This window comes from Pocillopora damicornis, chromosome 14, assembly GCF_964200805.1.
Source record: "Pocillopora damicornis chromosome 14, jaPocDami1.2, whole genome shotgun sequence".
In the NCBI taxonomy this organism is placed as follows: domain Eukaryota; kingdom Metazoa; phylum Cnidaria; class Anthozoa; order Scleractinia; family Pocilloporidae; genus Pocillopora; species Pocillopora damicornis.
The window spans coordinates 1485355-1508573 of NC_142683.1; the positions used below are offsets into that span (position 1 = coordinate 1485355).

A 23219-nucleotide genomic window follows, 5' to 3' on the forward strand; every position below is an offset into this window, starting at 1 on the left:
AGATCAGGCGAATTGGCGGTATTGAAATATTACAACTAATAGTTAGAGAAAGATGTTGTTAATTCGTCTCGTCGCAAGCGTAGGACAAAGAATAACAAGAAAAGTCTCATTCCTGAATATTTTAAGAATAGGTACATTTTGAGCTCGGATTATCACGATTATATGACTTATTTTCAAATTAAAAAATGGAACTATCAAAAGTTTTCTCATGATATGTTTATTTTGATAATTTTTTTTCCACAACTTGTCAGGTCGAAGATGTTATCTTGACCGAACACTAATTCTCGTAACTAATATACAAGGAAATTTGTAGCAGCTAATGGGAGGAATAACAATCAGATCTTGGAAGTTTAAGTGTTCACTAATCTACAAAGAAAAACGAAATTACATATAGCCGCGAAAGGAGCGCTTACAAAACATCTTGCAGATCAGAAGGTTAACTCCAGTTCATAATTTTAAAGGGGATACTGCCGCCATTGTGAGCATGACAGCTTTCTTATCAGGTAAGTAGCTTTCCTTAATGAAACAATTTACGTTTAAGTATTGTTTACTTTCAAATTTGGCTGGATATCCACGCGCAAATACTTTGGCTTACTAAGATATTGCATCGGCTTGATGCGTTAGCATTTGGTGTAACTTTTAAGAAGTACAAGGTAACAAAACTTAGTCGGATGTCTGAGGAACATCTTTATTATTCGAAAGGCGTTTATCTCTCACTGCTCCGTGAAAAAAATCGAATATGCAACTGCAAAACAGATGTTGAGCACCTGGAAATGATTTCTGATAGCCATAGCCAAATCAAAATTCCAGAACTGAAAATTATAAGATGTTCTATTTGTGAACACAACTGATCATCAAACTACATGCAACATGAGCAGTGTTTCAATTGAATCAAAGAAACTCTAAACCTGCCTTAGCCTGACTCTCAGCTGGTCTGAAGTCGCCTAAAATTGTTCTCTGGCTCGTAAATTAAACTATATCCTTTCCGAGAGGTTAGGCCTATGAAAACCATCTCTTATCTTTTTCATCATCAAAACGCGCTAAGGCTTGCGAAAGGAAAGTCAAAAGCAGTTCTAAAAACCACGCAGCGTCATAGCATAACAAAAAAGGCACGATCCTAGAGAAGTTCTTTTTGCCAGCTCACACAGAGAAACTGCGTGGTTTTAGCGCTTGATTAAAATAGCGGTCCTTTCGTCACTCAGTAACTGATGACAATCTTTCTCGAGAATCCGGATCTAACTTGCGCTCGCTGGTCCAACACCCGCGCGTGATAAACTGGATTACACAGAGAAATATGTTTGAGATTAGGGCAATGTTTCTGTTTAAAATTTCTGAGAAAAGGCACATACATGCAGTTTCATTAGACACCTGTCTCATTAGCATTTTCTCGTTATTGTCCTAGTCAAAGTATCAAAATAGCACCGAATACTATGGAGTGACCATAACGAAATCAACAAGTTGAGGAGATTTGGGCCTGTACAACATTAACCTTATTTCATAAAAAGGATATTTTAAAAAAATAAAAATTTAGTCCCGAGCGCTTTCCCACACCACGGAATACTTCTTGTATAATGTTAAAATTGATCCACAGATTGTTTAATTTATAAAACTGTTTCAAATTTTGAATCTCTACTGATTCGTGTTCAAAGCGATGGCCCTTATATGGATCGTCTGTCAAAAAAAATGAATAGGTTTATAACCAGAGTGTTCGGTGAAAAAATATAGGTATTTTTTTTACTTTTGAACATTTACTGAGAAAACAATGAAATATTTCCATTGGACAAAAAAATAATTTCTGTCTTTCTTTTACTATCTTGCGGATCATATTGTGGCAGGCGCAATCATACCGGCTGCGATATCAGTACATCGGTCACAATACTTCGAGCTCACATCTGAAATGTGCAATATGCGCAGGGCTGATACAAAATATTGGCATTTAATAGCAGCGTGAGACCGACCTTTTAGGTGATTTCGTTGCTGCCTACACCAAAGCGTCGGCTAATTGGTGGGTGAGTTATTTGCTTTTCGGGAAAACAGTAAAAAAAATCACCGCTAACGGCCGGCCGCAGTTTTTCGTGTGGGAAAAAGGAATGCCAAAACGGGAGTCTAATCACCAGCGTCTGACGCCAAGAGGGACGCGGTTCAGTCTTAATATCGTGACTAAGCAGTGGTGATCACCCACTCTCGCGAAGTGCGGGGGCAAAGAAATTGAAATCTGCAAATCCAGAAAGCTCGAAGAGTTATTTGTTTCATTCTAAAACGTAATAAATAAAGCGAGGCATACTGGAAAACATGCACAAATCGCAAGCACGTACAGAAAATGAAAACGCACTGACTTACCGGGGAAAGTCGCATAGTATTAGGAGTGAAGGAGAACGAACGAGGGGAGTATCCGAGGGGTTGACCGACTTTGAAAGCTATTAAGGTATGTGCCGCCCCAAAATGGTATTGTTTTTGAGTCACTTTGGTCTTGAGGAGGGTTACATGTGATCACTATGGTCTGAGACTTGGCAAGGTTTTTAGGGGCAGGGAAATAGCGATAGAGAGGGGGAGAAGTAGCCAAAATATATCTTTCGAGTTGAATTTAAAGGTGAATCCTTCCATTTCTACGTTCCGGGTATAGAAAAAATTGGCGTGTTTTAGTCTAAAGTAGATCAAGGGTTGGAGAGTCGTGGGGGCACGCTCCTTCGAAGAATCCCTAGGGGTACCCACTCCCCTGGAATGTGTAGGAAAGTACAGGCACACAAGAGTACGATGTGGGGCAGGAATAGAATGAATTGGAATGTAAAGTCGAAACATGCAACAGAGGAATGCACGAGGGCTGTGAAAGCAACAGAACGACTGTCCATATCTTTGACAAAATACACGATACACCCGCACATGCTCTATAAGCCATTTCAATGATGCCAAAAAAGCGCATTCTGCTCTTTGTGTGTCTTGGGGATGAAGGTTAAATGCTCCAGTTTTCATTCTGGTCGAGATTTCAAAATTAGACAAAGTAAATGGAACAGTTTCTTCAGTGCTATCTTCCGTTCCAATGATGTAACAAATGGAACATTTTTTCTATTTTTAAGTATCTCTCTTTGCTATTTATTTTCCATCTTATCCAAGATTATTTCTTTACGGCTAAGCACGATCGATCAGACAAGAGTTAACGTAATTCTTGAAAGCTGCAACTTGATATTCCTTAAAACCCGTTCTGTTGCTCGCTTCAGAGAACAACTGACTAACAACAGTGCGTACAACGACGATAGTCAATTCTCAAAAACTATACCATCCTCAATTTTCCGTTCAGGTCCGTCGGTTTTTTTGAAAAAGGGATTGGTCAGTTCAAAATTGACTACGTGACTGGATTTCTCTTCTACAGTAATTCATTTGTCATCACCGCACTTGCTTTGAATTAAGCAGTTCAATATTTATAGCAGAATCGACGTAGATTAATGCCGGAGTTAAATTTAGCTGCGTACCAGTTTTTATTTCATCGATCATTCAGCTTAAGACCATGTCATCGACTCATCATATTTAAAGAAGAACTTTTCGAGCTTATCTTCTCTATACAAGCAGATGGTAAACCCTCTTATAAGCCTTCGGCAGACCGGGGGCTTACGAGGGAAAGGGTCTTATCTTTGACGGGCTTAGTTTCAAGGGGCTTACGAAGGAAGAGACTTCATTGTTGAAAGCAAAATGCGCGATTCATCAATTTTCATTGTAACCACCGCCAGCTCAATTTTGAAACCTGCAATATCTGAGAAAGAAACCAGGAGATATTTTCAAATACGGCCATATTCTGTAAAAACTTTGCAACTCTACTAATTAAAACCATTTGCCCAATAAAACTACTTTTGTTCAGCAAAAATCCCGGCAGAAGTTGATAACCACTCAAGTCAAAATTCTTAACCCTCTTTAGAGATGCTATCTGAGGAAACAGCTGCAGACAAAATCCAAAAATTGCGTGTATTTCAAAGCCAATTTTCTTAGTCTTTAAGCAGAGACGCATCGAATGTCTGTAATGTTTTTGAGTGGTGCCTCCTACGCCGTTTGCCACAGGATAACCACTCAAGATTTTTACATCGCGCATGATTGATTCAGTGCCCTGTTCTGATCTAGAACCCGAATGTCGCCTGTTTAAATTCTTAATGCTTTTAAATAAAATAAGCTTTCGGTTTACCACTGCAACTAATTTTCTTAGTATTCCAACGATCTTAAGACCATAAGATCTAGTAAATTCTAATCATTTCCGAGGCAATTTTAACAAGATATAAATGCGCGTCTGCAACAGTTGCATATTTCAAAACATGTATTGACTAAATCCAAAAATCATATTCTCTCGATGTCTTCCTAACATTTGGATTCAATCTATGGATGCAAAGAAACGTTGCGTGATCATGTGGGCTTGAAATTACCTCTAGAAAGTTCAAATTATCTTATTATTGTCAAACCACAAAAAACTCCTAAACATAACCTTGGGTTTCGGAAGAGCTAGGGTTCATTCGAGATTATTTGATGATATCTCTTTGGAAATAAAATAAATACACTCGAACACAACTTCCTTAGGTTGTAGTTATTTCAAAAGTTCAGACCTCTTCGAAATTGTTCTAGGGTACTCTACAAATTGAGAGAAATGTCGATTGAAATTGAATAAAAAAAATATTGGCCCCCTCATATTGGAGGGATTAGTTTACGAAACATTTCCTTTGGAGATTAAATCAATAGTTCTTTTTCCGGTTTCCAAACGCAAAAGAAAGTTAAGATAAGCGCCTGATATGTTTAACAAACAAATCTTTTCATTTCAAATATCAGAAAAATCAAATGTATGAAATTTCATTTAGCGCAGTGATGTAGCTCACTTGATTGCCATATGTTGGGTTTGTGCGGGCTCATAAAAGGGATCTATAAAAAGCTTCAGACAGAGCTCATTTACGAAATATTCGTTTTGGATCATGCAGTCATCATGTTGAAATTTTTAGCCCACCCTTGAAAAATACTATTTTTACCCGAATGCATTTTTGAACTGCTGTAAACTTGAGCAAACTGAGTTTAGCAGGAGTGATTAGTTAATGAGCTCCTGGCTTAGCAATTAAAATCCAGTTTCGCATGAAATAAAGAGTTTTAAATCAATTTGCCATTCATTGAAAGTTTGACAGTTCAAGAATCGTTTCTGCAAAATTAACTACCGGGTGGCAGTGTAACAACTTCTGTTGTCAACGCGGAATTGGGATTTGCTTGTTTTTTTTTTTTTGCTGAAAATCATTTCCCGATACGTGATTATAGAAAGGCTACAGTGCTTGAGTTTAAGACATTCTTAATTAATTAACCTAATTACTATATTCCGCATATCTGCGGGATATGCTACCGCAAAGAAAAGTCGACATGATCCCACAGAAAACATGGAATCTTTTGCAGTTTGGTTCTGTATTCAACTGTCTTGAAGAGTAAAGTTGCGTCTGCTACACACAAGTGAATAAGTTACTTATAATTCTGCATCGTGTGGCAGTTTATCAAAATGTATACCACGAAAATACCGTGCGTTCGTGTATTAGAGAACAAATTTAGCAAAAATTAAATATACCGTAATGGGATGTAGATGCTATGTCTACCGGGGTATCTTTCAATACACGTTACGTCTAGGCACGAAATTTTAAACTTATAAACCGCACGAGTCGTAAGCGTGCGCGCAATTTGTTTACGTCTTACTTCCCCGACGAGCTCGAGGTTGTTACATAGTTCACAGCTTATTAGCATCTACACGACATCGAAGAGCTGCTATCTTTACCAAGAGAGAACGACAAGGCTCTTAGCGAAACAACGTTTTCTCAAGTACGTGGTATGTTTGCTTAAGTTTTATTGAGAACTTTTCATTTTACTCTTGGTTAGCGTGCACCTTTGAACCTACTTGAGGTTTACGATGTTTTCTGTCCGGGTTAAAGTTGCGCTGTTAAGAGTTTCTGTTCACAGCTGTACTTGCTGTGGTTCTCACGCTCGCAGGAAAAAATGAAAAGGAAAGGAAAAAAAAACGGTCCACGTAAAAAGCACATGCAGGTATTGTGAGGGTTTTAGACTGTAACACGTCCCAACTCACGGCAGTATAAAGATGGTGATATTTACTTCACGACATGATTTCTAATGACCCTAAGGTACATTATCATAGGGTTGGTTAGACAATACGTCGCGCGCAGATATTACAAAGAGAACGAAAAACCACGAATGGCGTGGCCTTGGAGACACGAAACACACACCTCTCGGAAAAGAGCTCTAGACGGTTATCAATCATTGTTTAAAATAGTTTTACATCGTATTTTTTTGCGGCCACCGCATGAGTCATCCACCGCAACGATGTTGGTCGGCGTTATGTATTTGTAATTCAGGACATTTTGAAAAACGTGATGTATTAATTAATGCGACTCAGCAATGTTAGCATAACCACTTTGAATATTGGCGGCTGTTTACAGTATTGGCAGTAATTTGTGAGTGCTAACGATTGGTTGTATCTCGCCGCAAATCAGAGTTCAATTAGCTTTATTTACCACTTACAATTAAACTATTTACATTCAAGAGTGCTGTTCCGTTCTCTTCAGGTATGCGATAAACACCGTTTTGTATGTCTTCTTTTTTTTACACAATGATTTGAAAATTGGTTGGGATGCAAGCTTCTCTAAGCTAAGCCGGTTTCTAGCCACGCGTCAAAATATTAGGTCTTAGCGAAAAAAAATTCTATGGAATATTTGAAATCTGACTTTGGATCTTGAGGATTATCTCCGATTGTAGATTTATGCAATCTTTATCTTTGAAGTATTTTTATGCTCTTAACTGCTTTAAAATAGAATCTTGCATCTCTAGCCACTTTCCGTTGTCATTCCATAGCTTGAAGATTTCATCTTTTTAGCGCCAAAAAGTCTTGTTCGCCGTGGGGCACCAGCTAAGGAACTCGTATTGATCTTGTTAACTAGATCAGGACGCCATTCAGAGAAGGAATTAAGAACAGTTTACCTATTTAACTAGCTTATACGCTCAGTAAATAATCGGATGAATTTGAAGACAATGAATTCTACAGCTCATTTCGTCGCTTTTGAATCAGCTTATATCCTAGTTAGAAATGTAGGAACCAGTTTTTCATGCGGGTGTCGATTGAGGAGTTTTTCGTGGTGCGTGTTCACTGCTCATCATTTAGTGTTGTCAATGACGGATATAAATGTTTGTTGTTAACGGATTAAAACAGTCACTTTAGAGCAGAAACTTCGTCATTTCGGAGCCATGCTAATGCCAGATGACTGGTCAACAGAAATTCTGTTGTAAACTTATCTGACACTAAAATTAACGTAGATTGTAATATAAACATGCTTCTTAATTCTAACGCCTTAGCACCCGAGAAAATCTGTTGTTTTAATCTTACCTAATACGATTTTATTGATCTACGAACCTCACCCGCATAGTTAACCAATATTCCACATGCAAACAACTTTGGAGAACTCTAAATTACTTTCCAATATGAGAGGATGTGGAGAAAATCGTTAACTTCAGTCATCTCGTTTTTTTTACACTTTATACACTTGAATACAACTGTAATTACTTTAACACTCAAGCAATTCACGTCATATCTAAAAGGAGTCTCACTTCTTTACTTCACACATCCGACCTAATTGATCAGTAATGCAACAGTTTTTACAAGGAACTTAATCCATTAAATGTGTGCATTGTTTCACCCAAAGGAACAGAAAAGGTTATTCATAAATCAATCCTTTCTCTGGAGTGTTCACTTACGAGACTCGGAGGCGCTGACACTCCCTTAGAGAATAGGCCGAGACGATTGGAAACACAGGTTAATGCGCTGGTAAATGGTAAGTCAAATTACTTTCCAACTGTTTGAGTCGTGAATGCCTAATCTTAAAAAGATATCAAGAGTCTTTTGGACAAAGGAAAAGCCGTATATAGGTTAATCGTTTTTTAACCTGTGTTTCCGCTTATTGTTAAGTGAAACCGAAACCTCCAATATGAGAAATTGGAAATTCTAGATGTGCCCGCACCTCTCTCAGTTACGAGAGGATGTGGTCCATTGATACATTGACCTGTGTTGACTGAAGATCTTTTCAAATCCTATTTCAGAGCTGATTGAAGTCGCCCTGAGACGCCATCAAGACCCAACAGTTCATTATTACACTCCAGTGGGACTCGTTCAGTTGACCAGTCATTCAAGACAGCGAAGCCATATCGACAGCTCTTTAAACGCAGCTTTGTGATTTTGCCCTGCAGTTAAACACATCGACAAGTCATTAGTATAAATCGTCGAACTGAAAGGTAAACTTGATTAGTATTTTTTGCCCTCTGAATATTTCAATTCGTTTTTTTCGCTTGGCTAGCACGCGATGAAAAAAAATGAGTGCTGCGCGCACATGTAATATCTACGTTGACGAAATATAGATCACCAACGTTGTGAAATATCCAAAGAGACGGTTGAAAAACAAAGAAACGGGTGAGATTAATGTACAAAAAAAAAGTTTGGTGTAAACACAATCTTGCGAGATATAATAATAGTGTTACGCAGACAACAAAATGTGATGAAATGCTCTTTCAAATCAAGGTCTCACAACCATTTTGCTAAAATCACAGTGATAAGCCGACATATAACTTACAAGAAAAAAAAAACAGACAGGCTTAGACTTTCTAAACCCTGGCGACAAATATGGCTTTGAGACGAAACAACAAAAACAGATTGTAAAACGACTATTCAGTTTCAAAACTCTACCAAATTTCTTGATTTTTGCAACTCCATCACGTACGCAACTTTGAGAGGGAAATTTGTCCTTGTCTCCCCCACTAATCTACCACCCCCCCCAAACCCCCCCCCCATATCGAGAATTCTCGAGATTCTTGATCTTGTCGTCAAAGGAACAAATCACTTTAAAACAACAATCCTAAAAACTTATTTAAATGAGTACAACATATCACGATAACGAAATTAAAATCATAGAGCATGTAATGCGTGCCCTGCGCCGCCAAATAAATCCGTCAAACGCCACTGGAAAAAAAATACACAGTCATCCAAGTCTACATTCTTTCAGAACACACACATGAGCGGAATTCAGTGTCTAGCGGGCTATGACTGTAACGGTTGATAACGATCTTCTAAGAATATCTTGGCAAAAATTCGATGCATTCATAACGGATTTTTGTGTGTCTATCCGTGTGAGGGTTTGGGGTTTGCAAGTTAATTTTGTGCTGAGCCGGAAGACGGTCGCGCGCCCGTGAGGAAAGTATGTTCGCGAAATCAAATCTTACGGATCTTTACGGCGCCTGTGATCTGGTTACAGAGCGTTTCAGTTTTCCCGGAGGATTTTAAACAACCGAGCCTCATGGCTTGGTTTTTCGGAAAAAGCACATGACTTTTAGAGCTTTGAGTCCTTTTCATGAAGACAGAATAATTATTAAAACAAACTTCGTGGCACCAAATCGTAGCTTGTTGCAGTTTTCACATAAAACTCGCGAGAAGTAACTGTTGAACATAATTCAGTTTGTCAACGAGGTACAAGAAGCCAAGAGAGGAGGAGTCACGAGGAGGGGGGGGGAAAGGTTTTGCACTCAAAACGGTGCAAACATCCTTTGCTGTTTACATTATACCATGGTAAGTTTACAAAATTGTGCCGCCGACGAATACAGGATGTTTTTCTCAAATCAGAACTGCATGGGAGCCAGCAATCGAGATTGAAAATTCCTTTCTCAATTTATTGACGTAATCGGGTGTATTTATATAAGCTGCGCTGTAAATTTCATCAGATTAAGCCACTAGCTAGAATAACAACAATTGTGGATCACTGCGGACGCAGTTTCTGCATCGTCATAGGTTTCCTACTGATCGGTGAACAATATTGTTTAAAAGAAAGTGCGTTCTCTACGTAAGTACAAATCCGTTTGTCAGTTTCTTTAAAAGTTTTCGAAATTTTTCATTCGTGACCGCAGCTCATGGAAACAGAAAACGAATTACTGTAAGTTAGACGTTTCAGTCTCATGAAGATCAGCACAATATTAAGTGGTTCCTGTCGTGGTATAAGGGTCATAAAATGAACTAACACTTTAAGTCTATTGGAGAACAACAAGTCATTGCCAAACGTTTGGTAACGCCCAGGTCATGGAATATCAGTGACGTCACCTGTGCCAAAACAGTGATATTTCCTCTCTGAAATACAACAACAAGGTGCTTTCGACCGATGTATTTTCTCTTTGTGTCATCAATCGAACGATAGTTCCTTCAGTTCTGTGTTCTGCCGGACGAAATACTGACAAATTTCGATTCACCGCCGTTCCCTTCGCTAACCTGCGAGCAGATTTCATTTTAACGGGCGAGAAAAATTGCTTCCCTGTTGTTTACAAATTTCTTGGTGGCGAGGGGAAACAGCGTTGGAGAAATTTTCAACTTAGGTATTTCAAAAACGAAACTCTGCGCGTCGCGGAAGACACAATGGCTGGGAAGGAATAAAAACCGAAGATAAAAATGTCACCTGTTACGGTAAGCCGTGAGAAAATGCGGTTAGTTGTTCTTAAGAAAAATTGCTTAACTGATGTTCCTAACTTGTGAGACGATTTTCCTATTGTTTCCATTAATAGGTCACCCGTGTAGCTAATGAAAAAGGCGAGGCGCTAAAGTGCTTATGAAGAGTCTTTCCGGCCAAAAGACTGTATTGTGACAAATCGAAGACAAATTAGAGTCTGAAAAGTTTATTGATCATTCAAAGAAGCGCTGCTGTTGTAATCACAATAAATATTCGCACGCAGTTACCAGGTTTCCGGAGAAGTTTTTCATCAATATACGATTTGCAGATAAGCAAATGACAGTAAATTCCTCTGTGGTTTCTAACGGAAAATGAAGCAGTTACGAAAGTGCTTGTCATACAATGAGTGCCTTGTCGTTACCCCTTCAAAATGAAAATCATTACTTACTTTGCAAACGCCCATAAAATGAAGATGAAATCGTCCGATTTTGAGTGGAGTCTTCCTGAGCCTTGTTAGTTTGCATTTTAATATACGCGTGTCTAATACAGAAGATAAAATCGGAGAATCTCTCTTAAAACTTTGATAGGAAATTCTTATTGCCATATTTCGGAAACGTCAGAATTTTTCGTCTGAGTTTTATTATAAAGTTACATTGTTCATCACAGGAGGTGTTTTTTAAATTAACCTTTTTTCCTCTTGCTCTCATATCTCTTTCAAGTTTGCATATGCATATCATTGGCTGAGTTTATTAGTTTTTTTCGAATATTTTTCCCGGTATCGTAATCCACTCGCGAGGGGAGAGATGAAAGTAGCATAGCTTAAAAGATCGACGGACTAAAACCTTGTTGTGTGGGCTTAAAATCCTCTTTCGAAAACGTCCTCAAATACGCTGTCGAGCCGGAGACATGGCGACGGGTATTTTCCCTTTTGTTTGGTGCTAAGAGCGTTATTATTTGAAAGAGAACAAGCGATTAGAGATGATTAAGTGTTATAAAATATAAAACCGCTCGGAATTTCTATTTTAGTTTGTCTGATCCTTAGTTTTATTGTGGAGACCCTTAACATTTCCCAGACCCAATTGAACTTTTTATCGTGCATTACAGCGTTTTTAGATCAGAAGCTCTCCTTTGATTGGTCGATCTGGCACTACCTCGCCAACTGCGTTAGCAACTGTCTTTCTCGAAACTCTACAGTCTTATTTCTACAGATTATGGAAAGGAAAATGATAGATTACCGAGAGAAGACGATTATCAAGGGGGGAGAAAACGCGCACAGGGCATTGAGAAACTAAAGACACTTCCAAACTTTATTGCACACGACACTTGATATCAGCAATTTTGATTGACAAATGATTCCCTTCACATCGGCGTAACATAACTCCCTTATGGAAAAGGTTTCCTTTTATTGGTTGTAATTAACTTTTTGTCATGTAAGCGAAGACAAATCGCGCAGACGATCAGTAGAATAGAACTCTGAATTTGCTCTTTTCCGATTACTTGTCTGATCACAGAAAAAGAAATGGGTCATCTTTGGACCTTCCGCTGCGCAAGCTCTTAGGCTTATCTCTGTCGCAACCAGTACAGTACTTCCCGCTAGCTGTAAACAATTATACAAGTCTTTAGAGATAAGACCAGCGGAATGCACTCGGCGTTAAAAGATCCCGAACATAAAGTCTTGCCTCGTGCAATATCGTGCGCTTAGAAGCTCTTAGAAGTTGTACAAATCGGAACCAACCAGCTCTCCTGACGGCTAGTCGCGACTGAACGATTTAACAGCAAAGCCGATTTAACCACTCTGTGCGCATAGCTGCCCGCGAACAAATGCAACACGTCAACGGACATTGTTAAACAAACAGTCTCGATTACTCGTAATGGGTCGCGATATTTTTGTTTAGAAACGATTACTGAAATTGTGTCTCCGCAGCTAGGGTGTAACACAATATCTGAAGCAATCGAGATTTGGTCTGCCGGGAGATCATCACAGTGTCAGTTGGTTTGAAGAGGGCTCGGAGTTAAGGTTGCGCACAAGTTCAGCACTCCACAACAACTCAGATCCATAAGCAAATTGAAAGCATTCAGCAATGGAGACCATGATTCATCTAGTGGCCCTTTCCACGCTGATGACTCTACAAATTCTTTGTTTCTTTGGAGGAATCCAGGTAAGAGGAAAAACATTAGTGGTTTTACTAGTTCTGTCGTGTTTCGCTTGTTTCCGGTTCTCTGCAGTTTACATAGAAAACCCATTTTTACAGCGTTATTAATAGGCGAGTGACAGATTGCCTTTGGACGTTGAAAATACATTTTATCTGCGCTGACACGGGACAATATATCTTACTTTCCCGTTTTTGTCTTCCCGCTGCGAACGTAGGGGGGGCAATTTTTGACGTCTTGTTATGTTTGAAAACTCGAAAGTTTATGTTACCCAGCGGTGCTTCCATACACAATAAACAAAGTAGTTTACTTAACAGCTCGTGATAACAAAGCCTCACTGCTGTGTGCATCTTATTTTAGCGCTCACTGTAGCCAATGATAATGTGAAAGCATCATTTGTCAGGCACATTAAATACGTTATTGAGTGAACTCAACAGATGCCCGGCGTTTATTTCGCGTGTCGCACAACTCGTACTTTAAGTTGATGGTGTTTCACGGGGTGTGGGCACTTTGTAAGCGGCAAGATACTAACGCTCGTAAATAGAATTGTTGAGTTAACTTGTCTTATTAACACTGGGGAAATTAAAATATACTAAGGTTTCAAGCTAATGTCGACGTGTTCTCGGTTTGAAGAGGTCACAAGGGCACTTAGAAATACACTAACCGTAAATTCATTCACGCGTCAAATTTGTCGTTCTCAAACGAAGCGAAAAGATGTGTGCAATATTACAAAAACAACCTACTCATCAACAATTTGAACATTCCTCTTAGAACTCATGGATCAATACTAATGGCGCTGAAAACACGCCTTGTATAGGAGATAAAGCTATAGTTCGAGTAATACCTTTTTGAAATAACAGCAAAGGATATTATCTTATTAACAGAGTTTCAAAATCGTGACCACATTTTCGCTATTGCTGTCAACCTTTAAACACGTAAAAACAAACACGTACTGAAAAATCAGACCAGATCCTTCGGTTAAGTTAAAATAGTCTATAATTGAACCTCCTGAGTAGTTTTTCAAGAGCGAATCAGCGTAAACTGAATCAGCAAAGTGCATCCAAAACGTGTTGTGTTTCATTAGTGGAGTTTTTCGCTCTTATCTGTCCATCCTACTGATTGCGAGTATGGTGGAATTAGATCGTCTGAGCTATCATTCTATGCTGTTAAATCCCATGTGATGGAAAGCAGTAGGGAACCGGAGGTATCTGCGGAATTTTCGTGACTGGAAGTGTATATTTGTCTGCGCAATTACATCAAAGTGAGCGTGTTGTGTTAGGACAATTATTCTGCAATTTCCGAAACCAGGGGGCCTTCCGCAGTTTGTTATCCAACCTAATAAAGAAGTGGTCAATCAAAAAACGACGTATTCTCATTAGAAGCTCTTGCAGATTGACATCAGCACACGAAAAAAACATTTTGCGATCATCGCAAAAGAGCGAACGTGACTTTGTGCGCGCAAGGTTGTTTTCATGAGCAAAACTGGTTACCTTCCGCTAGAAATCGTTGGCAGAATGAACTGTTTGCTTAACTAAGCCGATCTCCAGCGCAAATGAAGAGTAAACACGATGTTTACAGAGGTGTATATTGACTTAAGGAAAACTCGCTTGTGGTGCTTATTTGCGCGAACGTCTTAGGTCACTAGACGGTAAACGGCGCGAATTAGATAGCAAGTTATATGGTGAAACAACGTCAAAATACTTTGGCGCGCGGACGTGATTGATGATACTTTCACAGATCTTTTAATCATATTAATGTTTCTCTTGCTTGAGTTTGTCACGGGTCTAAAAGTGATGTGATTTTCTCCAAGACTGATTCTTTAATTCACCATATGTTTTTATATTCAGAAACAAGGTTAATTCGTAGATTGTAGCTATGACGGCAAATTAGCCACTTTAATGTTAACAATATATTACTGTATATTTCGTCTAAAGAAGAGAGTTTCTTTCAATCTCCTTTTTTCATCACTCAACGAAAGAACCGATAGGTCATCCTTGCGAAGGCATTTGGTTTATTAGTCAAGTATTCTGGCCAAAATTTGTGGATTCAATTTGATATCTGTCTCTCTAGCAATAGAGAGGTCCTATATCAACACGACGCTTAATATACACTTTCTCATTCCGTCGACTTAAGCGAAGTGAGGTATTTGGTAGGAAATTACGTCATGTTATCAAAAATATGTGTAGCTCTGTGCATTACGGTTTAAAATAAGTGGGTGGTTTGGCGTGAAATGAAATGCGATCTGGCGGTTTCGAATCGAATCCGCCCTCTAGGGTCTGTGGTAGATCCATCTCAAATTAACATGTCACCAAATGAGGTTACGGAGGAACTACGTATACTTCAAAGCAAAACATATAGAAGACTTAAGAGATAGCATAATCAGATGTTAGATAAGGTTGATTTTTTCCGCTTTAACGAATTCATCTAGGGGTTTTTAAGGGGTCCATGACCGAAAATGAATTTGAATTTGTCCAGTGTTAGGTGTAACATACCATTTAGTTCTCAATAACTCGGTCTTCTTATAAAGTACTCGACCTCAAAACAGCACTTAGTTTCGGCCCGAATACTCTGCAATGAGAATCACATTTTTCTTTGTGAAAGATTTCTGATCGGTGTTCAACATTGTTCCATTCGGAGAGCTGTCCCTTTTCTTCATGGCTATCAGAATTAACCTCCGAGAAAAATAATTCTTGATAACGTCAAATATTGAAAAACACATGCCCCACATTTTTTAAATCTTCAGCAGGACTTACAGGCCCGCGACAGTTCCATCCCACGAAAATTAATGATGCAGAATGTCTTAAAACTACCCAAAAGTATTTGGATCACAGTTAAGCGGACTTTGAAGCAACTGTACCGCTTACTGCTCTTGATACAAAAACAATGAACAAGTACCGGCATTTTTGAAAAATTTAAGCCTCTGAAAGCACCGCGATTAAACTTAAAATTCTTTTAAGTATTTTATTTTATTCGTCTCGGATACTCTTCTGAGAAATAAAAATTTCGGATCCATTGTTTCACAAGTATATACTATCAGTTACAGCGTTCGAGCGACTTAACAGCTTAAAAGATCTAGGTAAGCCAACGAAAGATGTAGTTCTGAATTCTCCTTACTAAATCGCTAATAATACCCAATAAAACGAAGGGAGATTTTAGGATTAAACAGTAAAATTGACTATAATTTTCTTACTGGTTTTCACCTCAAAATCTTTAACAGCATTTAGATAGTTAATTGAACGTTTCCTTCAGATGAAAGTAACTTCTATGTACGTTTACGATTTCATGTTGCAAAGTCGCAAATTTCCTCTCCCTGAAAAGTTCCACATAATTTGTCTCTACAAAGTTGTTTACATATCGTTTGAATTTCTCCAGAAGGAATTTCTGGAAAAATTCACGCTCGGGTCACGTTTTAACACCTTTTGAAATATAAAATTACCAAGATTAATCGCTATTAACTAAATAATCCCCGTTAAAATCATCCCGTGTTTACTTTGCCTGTTTGTGTGAGGCTAAACAGCTAAAATCTCAATCGGCTTTGCAGTGTTCTAAGCCATACCAGATCTTAACTAAATATTGAACGAAAAAAAGAAGGCTTGTAGAGAATTCTGTATGGTAAAACATATGTTTCGTGGGGCAAACCTGTTTACTTTCGGTATTTCTAACCTTCACAGCAATCCTAACTCAAAGGTTGAAAATAGAAAAGGTCATCATAAAGGCGTGAATTTCCCACATAGTTCGTTATCAAATGAAGTAATTCTATTTGGTCGGTAATTGATTTAATTTTCTGAAAAGCGCTGTGAAAAGAATCTAAAAGTCGGTTTATAAAGAACCCGTAAATCGCATGAACGAAGAGGAGAGTTTTATCGCTTTTCAAAAAGGAAATTCTTATAATACTTTGAAGCAGTTTGAGAGTCAATTAACTTTTACACTATTTTCCTGCAAAAAGGATTATAATTGAAACTCACGTATAACTGAAATAAATTGACAATTACGAAAAAAATGAGATGTATATATATATACACACATAGCGTCCAGTGTCGTGTACCTTTCGCAAGTTTCCGTGTTTTGTTAGAAAATCTAAAATTGTTGAAACTTACGAACACCATCAAATCAAGAACAACAAAACGTGTAAATATTTTTTATGTCTATACGCAGAGTTATCTAAATATGACATTGCGAAATCTTTGAGCCGAGGTTGAATTCTTCGGCGTCAGTGAGTGCTATTTTTAAAAGGCTACAAAACTAAATTTAGCTGTTAGCTTGGGTTAGGGAAATCCCTCTCCATTGTGTAAGATTGTGTTGGGGTAAAATTGTTATAATTTGATCCGATCTGTCTAGCGCAAGTCCCAAACGGTTTCCATGTAGCAGTTGTGTTTTCTTGTGGAGTATTTGTTACACACGCGCCAGGAACGTGGACAAAGGTTTGAATATACTGGTATCATACGGAGGTTATAACAGTTTCAGTCGCGTTTGATTAAATCTTTTAACGCCTGTAGCACTTGTGAAGGCGTTTTTGAATGTCGACGGCTGATAACGTTGATCTCATTAGCACTTGTATGTTGCAAAATAAGTATTAACTTTGTCCGTGCTTCAGGCGGGTTGTGAATTCATATCTGTATTTTAAGCTTCACGTTTTAACTGTACGGCAAATGAACAACTTTACACGAGTTTAGCAACCCTTTTCTTTTGTTTCACCGAGCGAGACAACTTTTTGAATTTCATATTTTAGCGTTGATTAAAAATGTTGTCTGAGTAAACGCAAGTTATTTGGTCAAAGATTACACAGTATTGAAGGAATTTTTCAAATTGGATAAAAGGTTGTTATTCCCTTCAGTCCAATTTAGGGATTTGTCCAAGAATTGAGAGAATTCTGCTCTTGTTTAGATTAGCCGAGTTCTGAGCGCTCTTGAAGTATGTGGTTTTTGTTATTTATAGTTCACTCCCTGTGTTTTTATTTTGCTTTTACTTCTTATGAACAACGAATTAAAGGTAAAGAGATTTACCTAAACAGAGAATCTATGGGCGTCGCAACATTCAGTCGAAGGCTCTAGAATGAAAACCGCTGTTTCTGTTTCTTACGCTGTAAAAAGTACCTCTAACTTTTGAGTCTGCGGCTAAAAACCTTAGGGTGTGACCTCGCATTTGAAAGCTAAGCATTAATTCTGTATGGTGCCCTTTCCCATGCCATAAAAGGTGATTCTAACTTTCAGTGCTCTGGATAGTAAACGTACACGAAGTATGTGACCTTTCAAATGAAAAGTTCTGAGCAGTACTTTCCATGTGGTACTGTTCAAGGTGATTCCAACTTTTAAGTTTGTGGATAAAACACTGGTGTTTTTACAGAACTAGTAGTGTTCATTATGCTTTACAAAATACGGGATGAAAATTCATAAAAAATTTTAATCGATAATCTGTGGTCCTTTCTTATTTCATGATTAAAATGTCCGTCATTCCCCAGTCATTACATACAGAAATGTTTCATCTCTGTCATTTCATGATTAATTAGGAAAAAGATAAGACAGGTTTCTAATGGAAAAATGGAATGGAAAGCATTTCGTTTCGACAACCTCGGAGGTCTTTTAATTCTTTTTATCAGTGATTAATTCTTGTCAATGTGTGAAGGACGTATTTTTGATATGAAAGGCCTTAGTATTCGCATTATTTGCGGGAAGTCATGCCATTTTGGCAGCGACGGTTTACGACAGCATGAATCTCTGAGCTGCATCAGGGCTACACGCTGAGAGAGAGGAAAAAAACTGTAATTGGTCCCGAGTTCGTGTTACCAAGACATTTACCATCACAGAAAACAACGAGCGATGTTGATCTTTGAAAATTTTTCTCATTTCATTGCTTTTGATTGTTAAAACGTTTTAGCAGCTACACTATTTAAAGTCAAAACAACCGGCATTGTGATAAACCTCGACACATTAGTACAAGGACTGATATCGCCTTATTTACTATACATCCACAAATATGGCAATTAAATATCCGCTTTTGTGGATGTCCTGTTATTTCTTTACGCCCTTTTATGTCTTGGGTACTAATATTAGAGGATAAGTATTCCGCTATCAAAATTACTTAGAAAAAATTTTGGGGGGGAAGATCTGTGCGTGTACATTAGTTGTTTAGGACAAAGTTCAGCTTATAAATCCCTCTAGGGCATGAAATAACATACGAGACAGCTGTTATGTCTGGCTCAGAAACAAAGAGTTTAGCTCGCCTTTAGCCGATCCCTCCTAGGGAATTTAACCTTTTTATTGCGTTCAGAAGCGTGTGAAATACCCGTTTCCATCCAAAAGTTCACGTTGCATAATATGGAATGACATTCACACGCAAGGAACTCCATGTCGAGAAACTTATAATCGATCATTCAGAAGTAGAACCATGTTGTAAAGTTTAAGTTTGCCCACCCCTCCCCCCAAATGTATGCATGAGTTACAAAAAGCTTGTAGCTTCACCACAAAAGTGACAAACACTCTGTCATCACTATGGTTATTGATTGTAGTTTTAATGCCGTTATTTCAAAAGTACTTCCGATTTCACTAATCACCCTTCTTCGTTTGCATGCTATGTCACCTTGCCTGTATGTTTGTGTCTGCAAGAAGTTCGATTTACAGGCAGTAAACCTCCGATGTCACGAATCTATTTGTGAATTCTTTGGTGCGTTTCGGTTCTGTAAATCGCGGGAAATTTGTTGTTCTGATTTCTCTCGATTGGATGTTCTAAGAAGATGCCTACCTTTTCAGATCTGCAGATAATTTTTTTTTCTCTTAAAAAATGCGGCACCTTTTCCTTGATCTGCGTTGAACCTGGCCGATCAACGGACACTTCACGCAAAGAAATTTGGACATCATTTGTCGTCTTAGAGATTAATTGTCAAAAGACTTCCTTCCACTTAAAATCTTTTCATCCACCGCCTGCTCTTAGGCTTTGTGACCCAAAGAAAAAGAAAAAGAAAAAAAATTGCCCCCTCGGGAAATGATAGCCTTTACGTACAGTACCGCGTTCTCTATTGACGTTCCGTATCCGCCATTTTGATTTGTAACAAATGGAGTTTTGCTACGAGACTGAATTGTAACATTTGAGTGCAAAATTGTTACAGAAGAATATCGTTGCGGTTTCTTTACGGATAGACGTGGTTAAAATGCTATTTTAAAGTTATGATCTCTCGATGGTTACATGTGAATGGGTCATTTTCAGAAAAGGTTTACTGATCATTTCTTTTGTTAATGATATAGTCGGCGATATCTATCGAATTCAGCTCTCTTTTGAAGAATCTACATCCGTTTCGGTAAAGGTAATCTGAATTCATCCTCACGAAAGCTGTACAGACAGAATTAATCCCTACGCGGAATAAAGCTGACTTTTTGGATCGAAGAGTGATGCATTTTGCGCACTTTTTAACCTATATTGCGTCATGCAAAAACATTGACTTTTTGAAGAGAGGGGGAAAGAAGTACTCTAAAATTTGTTTTACTGTGGTATACCACTCTCAAAACTAAATGTCCCATAAAAAGTTTGGAAAAAACTTATGCTTCATTCAATCATGCATGTTGTTTTATTGTATCGAATGTAAAATTGTTTTTACCGATTATTCGAGAACATTCGTGGCCTCGCCATAAGCCTCCTTATTTTTGACATAAGCTGGGCTAGAAATTGCCCAGTTGTCAGATCTGGATTTTTTTTTTCAAGCATAGTAGTCCTTCAAAATTTAAAGATTTTTGCAGCCATGAAAAGTAGTAAATTCAATCATTTTAAGATCTGATTTCTGTCACTGGAAAAGTCTTTAGATGCAGAGAACTTTTGTCAAATGTGCCTTCACTTTTAAGAAGTCAATCTTCTCTGAATTTGTGTTTACAACTGGTGTTGTGGCGACAAAAGCAACAATGGCACTTTGCCATGCCCTGCGCGTGCGTGCAAGACTTAGGACGAGTTTACAAGAGGCTTTGTAAGTCATACTAGTGCGAGAGAAAGACAGCATTTTTTGCAGAAATAAATACATTTAAGTACAAAGAGATCCTAAGCAATAATACTTCAAAACTGAGAAAGCTATGGGAATATCCTGAGAAAGACAAGCTTTGCGCCCTTCAAATACGGATTATAACTATTGAATACTACTTCTCTGGAGTTTTAGACTTTTAAATCTCTTTCACCGGTAAGATGTCTGATAATTTAAACATGTCACTTTTTTTCTTTGCATTTGGCAAGAAATCCACGCATTGCTTTCAAAGCCGCATGATATCAAAGAACTTTTCCTTGAAAACGTTTGTTATATCAGTGGTGAGCTTGGTCTTGTTTGCGAAAAGATTGTAAGTCGAGGAAATCATTGGCTATCGTTTATAACTCGACAAGGAAAGTCAGGTTGCTCAGGAAACTTTAAATGGGTTTACAGAAAATCCGTGCAATACTCTAGTAATTTTTTCGTTTCAGCAATAATCTCATTTTTTTCGTTTATTAAAATTTAAATTCTTTTTTGACCTGCATCGACAATGTTTCTTTGACTAGTCGGTAAACGCGGTGTTGTGATTAAAGCTTAAATCACTTTACTTAGCGTAAAATTTGTTAGCTTTTTCAAGAGAGCGCACAAACACCAATTGAATTGAAAATGATGCGACAAGGGCTTAGTAACGCCCCTGAATTTTCTCTGAGAAAGCTTTGGCCTTCGATGATCGCTGTTATTCGCTGCTACCAGAAAAGGAATCAATTTTAAGAATCTTAAGTAAATTAGCGAGTTGATATGTGAAGGTGTTATATGTTGCAAATTAGCTCGATGTATGTCCAAGATTTCAAGAGTGTTGTTCACGAGACGAAACAGACAAAGTCCAACATCACGGCTCAGAACAGACACTGCGTTTCTCGCATTTTAAAATTGTCTTATTTTTGTGTTCTGGTGTTTTAGGCTGTTAGATGACCCGTAGCAAAGTACGTTAGAATAATTCGGCAGTTCTAATTCGAAATTATTTTGATTGAGATGTGGTCTTTTCGAGGTAAATCTTGAGCTTAACTCATCGCGTTAGAAATTATCGGATTATAAACTAAATCTTCAGTAAGTCTTCCGTTATTGTTGCATGTAGCATATACTGGCACGAAAGGTTATCATTAGAGTGATTTTTATTGGCAATATCACTGCTATAGCATGTCGCTTAGCAATTTTTTTCCATGAGATTCTTGACAGTTGACAAATCCCACGCGACACTGATTTTTGCAATTCTTTTCAAAGTAATCCAATGGATATCCGAAACAAAATTAGCCACCACGATTCCGAAGAGCAGCGAACAATAGCAAATGTGTCTGTTTTGTTTTATAAATACAATGTTGCAATTCGCTCCGAAATAATTTTTTTAACACTTGCTGTATGCTCTCGAGAAAGTCCTTGAATTCATTAAAACATGAAGAATAGATCTCAAGCAGTCAAGCACTGGATAATTTTCCGTTAAAGATGCAAGAGACGGGTACTTTTTTTACGTACCATTGTACATTGAGACCTCAGTCCCAGCGCAACGATAACTTTTACTGGTTTTCTCTAAAATAGTATTTTACATCAATTTACTCTGGATTTAATCTTCAGTCATTTATTACTCTGTGGCCATTTTTGCTTCAAAAATTTACGGATTAGTGACTGAGGTCATGCCACCATCAGTTTGCCATTGATTCCATTTGCTGTAAAAAACACGAAAAGACCCCAGATTCATTTCTATCTTTTAGCGATCTCGAGTGTTTAATCTTTCAATAGCTAGGGCACTAATCAAAAGCCGCCACAACTTCAAAACGATCAAACCTTTTTCCGATCTTCGGCATATCTTTTTATGCATATTGCAGCATTTGTGAGCAGCGATTGAGTAGGATTTTCCATGGGAAAATCGTTAAATGGTTCGATCAGCTCAAGCCTCTGTGATTTAGGCAATTTCGGAATGAATTTCATGCAGGTCAGGCAGGAAAAACGTTAGGTCGTAATTAATGAGATATCTTACACAACGCACGTTTAGCGAGTATTTTTTGAAACTGCGGTATATTTCAAATACAATTAATCTTACAGTATTATCGAGGAAAACCAGATTGTTCTGGTTTTCACATTTCAGCGATTCTCTAGCAGTAGTCAAAAAAATTATTAAATAACAGTAGAGCCAGACAGACCCCTGCCCATTTTCTTTCTTTCTGTTGAGTAAAATCTAAAGTTCTGACTTGTGATAAAGGCAAAATGGGAGTTGTCTTTCTCTGTTTAAGAAAACAAAGATTGAATCACGTAAAATTATTAAAAAGAATTCTTTTGAATCTACTTGAGAGGGTAAACCACTTTCGCCATAAACACAATCCTTAGTAAACATTTCGTACAATATAATTACTGCATATTTCCTCTTTTCTTCAGTTCATTTAAACCCTTTACATCCTAATATCAGTGTGTAAGTTCTCCATACTGTTCTGTATACATTTTTTATGGTATTTGCGAGGAGAATTTGTCTAACAATCAAAAGCTTCTTGAGTTTGCGATCGATTCTTTTATTCTCGTAACCTTAGTGTTTGATTCAGGGGCTGAATACTGTTGGGAGAAGCTAGATTTGTATCAGTCGTAGCGGTTAAAGAGTTAGT

General features: G+C 37.9%; 1 protein-coding gene across 5 annotated transcripts in view; it reads left to right on the forward strand.

Moving 5' to 3' along the window:
• The first annotated feature begins 5676 nt into the window (after window positions 1-5676).
• Window positions 5677-23219, forward strand: part of LOC113664162 (SPARC-related modular calcium-binding protein 2) — a 33350-nt gene continuing 15807 nt past the window's right edge. Inside the window, exons 1-3 of one of the 5 annotated variants that reach the window (XM_089194222.1) lie at window positions 5677-5824; window positions 8101-8292; window positions 12406-12640. In XM_089194222.1, coding sequence (XP_089050348.1) covers window positions 12563-12640 — 78 coding nt within the window. In that variant the 5' untranslated portion in view covers window positions 5677-5824; window positions 8101-8292; window positions 12406-12562. Of the gene's footprint in view, window positions 5825-7753; window positions 7829-7990; window positions 8293-9596; window positions 10499-12405; window positions 12641-23219 lie in introns of those variants that run through there. The other 4 variants (XM_089194223.1, XM_027179756.2, XM_089194225.1 and 1 more) reach the window with 4 other exon arrangements.